Source organism: Schistocerca piceifrons, chromosome 1 (genome assembly GCF_021461385.2).
Source record: "Schistocerca piceifrons isolate TAMUIC-IGC-003096 chromosome 1, iqSchPice1.1, whole genome shotgun sequence".
In the NCBI taxonomy this organism is placed as follows: domain Eukaryota; kingdom Metazoa; phylum Arthropoda; class Insecta; order Orthoptera; family Acrididae; genus Schistocerca; species Schistocerca piceifrons.
Window position 1 is genome coordinate 845,364,617 of NC_060138.1, and position 6,340 is coordinate 845,370,956.

The window sequence follows — 6,340 nt, forward strand, 5'->3', positions numbered from 1 at the left end:
AATGAAACTGTCAAAGGCAACAGTTTTTTTTAATTAGTTTATTTTCCTCCTATGTCTCATGTGCAATTTTTGCTATGTCTTCCAGGCCAAATGTCTGTAAAGACAGTCCTTCCTTTCCAGGGCAGTCACCACATTCTTGAAACTACAAGTCTTTCACTTTACATCACAGGCTACTAATTACTTCACACACCTGATCAAGGTGTCATGTGTCACGTGCTCCAGGAAGTTCTTCCAAGTTACCACATAAAATTCAAAATTCGTGCTGTACATACATAAACAGACACCTCTAGGTGGGCACGGAACTACCCACTTAGGTTGTAGTGCATATAGTTTTGATCTTTCAATATGTGAAGTTGTATAGGTGCTCCTATAAACTGCAAAAGTTTCTTTAATACTGTGAGTCGTGTACCTCTTCACTTTCACAACTTCAGCTATGACTGTTATAGTATCCTTCTTGTTGACACTCTGGCAAGAACAGTTCCATTTATCTTCCAGATAAAGTGACAGCAGTTTTTGAATCTGATCTGCTTCTACAGGATGACCATAATAGGGATCTGGTCTTTCAAAGACTCCTTTTACAGACCACACATTTCTTGATATGTCTACCATGTACTTTGATACTGATGGAACGTGGTTCAAAATTATTTTCTTTGAAAAAGTGTCTGGAATAAAAGTTAAAACTTGCAGCTTTTCATTGTAGGATGCACAATATTCAACAGCTGAATTGATATTTGTGAAAAATTCCTGGCAAGAGTGCTTTGGTTCATTTTCTTCTGAAGATAGAATTTCTACTTTGAAGAGTGTGGTCAGTTTTGCTGTAGTGTATTCATCCATAGCTTTAGTAATTTCTCTGCGCTTTCTTGATGCGTAGAGCTTATGACTCAACTTCACTGACCATGGTTTCTTAACAGGACTAACACCTACCTCTGTAGTTGACTGGCTCAGGGTATTTAATTCTTCCTCTATTGATGCAGAATCTGAACCACAGGAGGCTTCATCTTGTTCAAATACCATCATTGTTGTTGTTCTGCCAAAACATGTAGAACACAAAAAGTCATCATTGGAAACATCTTCATCTTGGGGCAGGAATTTTTTTGGAGAAAACAAAAATTGCGTGTTTCTTATTACTCCTTAATTTTAACATATGCTAAATTCAATAACATCAGAGACTATGAAGGTAACATCCCCTTCCCCCGCCTATTGTGGTATGGATTATGCCATAAGGTGTTTCAATATATGTTAGTTGTTGTTGTTGTTGTTTTTGTTGTTGGTTAAGTATTTGTAACCTTAGATTGAAATGGTTGCTTACTGAAAATGCCACCCTCTGTCAACAATGACAAAATTGAATGTTTGTGATATGGCAACCCAAATTGGCATTTGTACTTCTTAACAAATATGTTGCTTTGAAAAATTTTTGTGAAAGAGAATATTTAGCCACTCTCTTCCAAAAATTTTATTTGCAGTAAGGTAGACTGTTTTACATCAAATTAGTTTATGGAGGGCTTTGAGGGAAATGCTCCTGAATTTTGTAGAATACAATCCACAGTATTTTGGAGAAATGTTGACACCTCTGGAGTGCGATCCCATGGTGAGAATGAGTTATGTCAATTTTTGAATATTGTAAATTCCATCCATTGACATATTCAGTTTAAAAAAGGAGAGCTGCCTTCTGTTCTAGGCTGTTTTGGTTCTATGTAAAGATGATGGACCTTGGAACATACAGTTTTCACAAGTACGCTGATAAGGTCTTGTATTTACATGCAAATAACAGCAGCCTCTCCCACCAGATGACGGCTGTTTTTAAAACTTTGGTTCATAGGGCACATAGCATTACTCACAAGAACACTCTACAGTTTGAGTTTTCACACTTGGAAGAGTTTTATAAGCATATGGGTACACTCAACAGATATGCAAGGCACGATAGCTAAAACCTAAGGTGGATGAAAGGATTGAGGAAGACATAGTTCAGATGATTAAATCCGTGGCTTTCCTACCATACTTTGGAAGTGAGTTAACAAAAATAGCCCAGATTCTCACCAATTATAAAGATAATTCATTTGCCCTCCACTGAAGACAGCTGGACTTTGGGACTGTGACAAAGAGACCAAATGCTATGTTTTACAAAGTTACCTTTAAGTGTGGCCTTTCTGACATCAGGCAACTGATGTGTATAGTTCATGAGATGCAATGTACACCAGCTCTTACAATGCAACAGATTGGTAGTAACAGAGCACTACATTGGCACTGACCACTCTAAGCTGTGAGAGTTGGGGTTGCGTGTGCAACCTGACAATAAAGGATAGTACTCTATTTGCATGTGCTGGATAAACAAACAGACACATTTTAAACAAGACAGAAGTGTGTGTGTGTGTGTGTGTGTGTGTGTGTGTGTGTGTGTGGTCATCTGTTGTTGACAAAGGTCTTGTTGGCCGAAAACTTATTCCTTGAGAGTCTTTTTGTTGTGCCTATCTGTGACTCAGCATCTCCACTATATGGTTAGTAGCAACTTTCCTTTCCGTAATATTGTTACATTTCATCCGGGATTTTCCATTGTTTGAATTAACAGAGATAGCGTTTTCACCCTGGACAAAGCCTGAAATGTGGCAATGCCTTTGATCAACCCACAAATATGTTGCTACAGTGCAACGCCTATTAATGCATTAATATTCCAGTGTGGATGGAATATCTAACCACTGATTCTTTTAATACAAAGCTCTTTGCCACCAAGCATCACCTTTGTACTTTGTGTATTCTGTGGCTACAAGATTAATGACATGGCTCTTACATTTAAAGTATGGAACTGATTGCTGTATCTTCAGTTCACCAGCTCAGTCAGAAGATAGCCAAAAGGTATATAGCTGAAATATCAGTTGAAGAATGTTGTTTTGGCTGCACATCTGAAATTTGGTGGATTAGTCAATACCTCCACAAAAATATGAAGACACACAAAAATTGTGTGTTAGTTTGCTGTTTGTCTTGAGTGAAGGTTACTTCTCTAGCTCTTTGTTTATTGTCAACGAACATCATTGCCATCTGTGTGAGAAGAGAAACAAATCATTGAATTTTCATATGTGAAACAAGAATTTAAAAAATAAAAATGCAGAGATAACACTTAAATCAAAATATTGGTTGGTGGTGGTAAGTGGTATTAGTACTTCATTAAATAAAAAGTAATTAATTGAAATACTGTTGTTAATTTTACCGTAAGCAAGCCCAAGGGTGGTGTTACAAAAGGCACCCTGACAATAAAGAATAGCACTTGACTTGTATATGCTGGATAAGCACATTTCAAATGAGGCAGAAGTGTGTTTAATGAAAAACATTTATGTACAATATTATTCTTACAACTTCTGTCAGTTATTAGCACACTTAGTTTTGGCTATTGGCAATTTTTTGAACCGGTCTTACATATAAACTATTGCTGTATGCAATGTTAACTCATCCCTCCCTTTCCTCACTTCCTTCTTTAAACAGCCTCAAAATTAGATTGCTTAATAGTTGAATGAAGAAAATAATAAATTAATATTGAAGTACATTTTCATTGCGAATTTTCTTTTACATTCCAAACCACTCACTTTTATATTGAGCAGCTTTATACTTGAAATGTTAATTTTTAGAGAGTTACGTTATTAGTCTCCAAATTTTCATGTAATGATTCCCTTTACAGAAAATCTTGAGATCTGTATGGAGCCAGCCTACATTCCCCACTCAGAAGTTGGCCGGTACTTCGATCGTTTTTGTGTGACATACTTCCAACCAAACACAGAGAAGGAAGAGGAATATCCACAAGATTCGGAGGTCCGCATGCGTCTATTGAGGGAAGTGGGTATTCCCTGCTTGGAGCAGGCACGTGAAATGTGATAGAACAAAATTCTGCAATAGTACAATTGTCACAAACTCACACTCTATTTATTATGCAGTTGTAAGGATTTTCAACTGAATTGGATTTTTTGATCACGAGATTGGTGATTTTAGGAGCGTGCAACCAAATGAAGTTATATGCACTGTGCAATAAAGTCAGCTTTTCATACTTAGATTATAGTAAGTACTGCTTTGTGACTGGTCATCTAAATGTGAAAATGAATATACTATTGAAAATTTTAAAAGTTATGCCTCTTAGAAAATCTACTTCCAGATTTCAGAATTTGATTAGTGGTACACAGAAATTGGAAGATGACTCTAGGCACGTTCCCGCATTCTTTCATCTTGTCCCTGCTTCTTCGTTAAATGCAAAAATAGCATATCCATATTTATACACAACAGGGGTTTAGTCATCTAAATGCTGAAGTACTTGTCTTAAATTTCATAAATATATTCTCCTCTTATTTAATGTTTATCTTTATGTATTAATTATTCATGTGAGAATATCTCCAGTGCTGTTTATTTGCCAAAATCATCTATTACAATTCATAAAAAATGGTTTTCTTAATCGGTGGTATAATTATTAAACGAGCTATTCCTGGCATTGCATAATTTCATTTCACTATTCTATGAAAAGACTTCCACAATGTTTAAAAGTGGAACAGAAGTGTTTGTCCTTCAATAATGTTATTTTCCTCTTTGCAAATTGTGTGGTATGTGAATGGAACACTGTATCGGTTGCAAAATATCTGTGAAGTTTATTGCTCAAGGGCTTTCATGATGTGATACATGAAGACACCATTTGTCAAAATCAAATTTCAAAAACAAAGATTTCCTTGTAATATATTCTAATAGAAAAACATGTACAGAGAACTTCATTTAATGAAGTGAAACAGAAGTCTGGAAGAAGCCAGGAAATACTGCATTGTTATGGTTTACTACTGCTATGGAACCGGGTAAAACAGCAATATGTGTGTTTGTGTGTTGCTAAAGATTTCCATTTTGTTTTGAAATTTAAATGGTGTTGCTTAATATAGTACTAGCTTTTTCTCGTGAAATATTAAACAGTAAATAAAGCTTGTTTTGGTATAAGTTAAAAGGAATTGGGTAGAAATGAAGGACCTGATTCCACTGAATACCTCATAGTTGCTTGGATAACTGTAAATATTATTGTATAACTTTATTAGCTGACTGGTTTGTGTTTGAGAAGTTATGAATGCACAGGACAGATATTTTCATTTTGTCAGTTATATTAACTAATTACACTGAAGATGTGGCATTGAAGCCAAACTTAACTAAGAGGCCATAGTTATTTAATGTTAAATTTATGGTTGCCAGAATTTATAAATAATGCAACAGTGATCATTTTGTGTGATTATTTTGATAATAGTCAGTGCTCAAGTACAGACTATCATGTTCACATAGCACACCTGTTTAAATTCTGCGTGTATCTATCTAGGGTAAATAACAATTTACATTCTGGAAATCTTAATAGATCAAAGAAATTTTAATACCATTAAGTGATTCAGTGTAGTTGTTGCTGATGTTAAATTTGTTTCTTTCTTTGTGTGTTAAAAAGCTGCTTGCTCATGATCATGCACCACATGGAACATGGTGGCTCACTTATTATCAAGACTCACTGAACGGCAGCATTTAATTTTTGTTAGTTACACTACTTTGGTTCCTTAAAAAAAGACTGAAAGATTGTGTGGAAATTCAAGCATAGGGAAGAAATTTACAGAAGTTTTGTTAATGTACAAAAAAATATTATGGCTCTGTACATGTGTATGCAATTTATGAACTTCCTCTGCAATTTTCTGTTGTCTGAAATAATGTAACTGGTTAAACAAGCAGATCATTCATATCTTTGAAATAATGGAATTTTATTACAATTGTTATAAAGTTATTGATGTATGGGAGTTACTACATGTAAGTGTACAAAATAAAACCAGTAATAAATTTGTCATTACAAATGGAGTGCATGCTATTCTTTCAAAATATAACAGTACATACAAACTTAATATTGGAATCATATATGTCCGCAGCTCGTGGTCGTGCGGTAACGTTCTCGCTTCCCACGCCCGGGTTCCCGGGTTCGATTCCCAGCGGGGTCAGGGATTTTCTCTGCCTCGTGATGACTGTGTGTTGTGTGATGTCCTTAGGTTAGTTAGGTTTAAGTAGTTCTAAGTTCTAGGGGACTGATGACCATAGCTGTTAAGTCCCATAGTGCTCAGAGCCATTTGAACCATTTTGAAGCATATATCCCATGCATATGGGGGAGAAATTGCTTTTGCTCCAGTAACGATCTCTTTCCTCACCTGCCCATCCCACCTCTTGACTCACCCTCACCCTCACCCCCACCTCCACACGAACTGTGACACTCCGCCCCAGCCCTTCCGGCTTCGCATCCGCCCTGGCCCTGCCGATTCTCGTGCAATTTGTCTGCTACTGATGTGCGGATTAGCCACGACAGTAGCTA

At 36.2% G+C, this 6,340-nt stretch overlaps 1 protein-coding gene across 1 annotated transcript in view; it reads left to right on the top strand.

Annotated features, from left to right (window-relative positions):
* LOC124791085 (F-box only protein 21-like) overlaps positions 1 to 5,808 on the top strand; it is a gene marked incomplete in the record, with an annotated part of 67,862 nt that extends 62,054 nt beyond the window's left edge. The window contains 1 exon segment of the mRNA XM_047257833.1: positions 3,668 to 5,808. Within this exon segment, the coding sequence (XP_047113789.1) occupies positions 3,668 to 3,861 (194 nt within the window).
* Between the last annotated feature and the right edge of the window lie 532 nt (positions 5,809 to 6,340).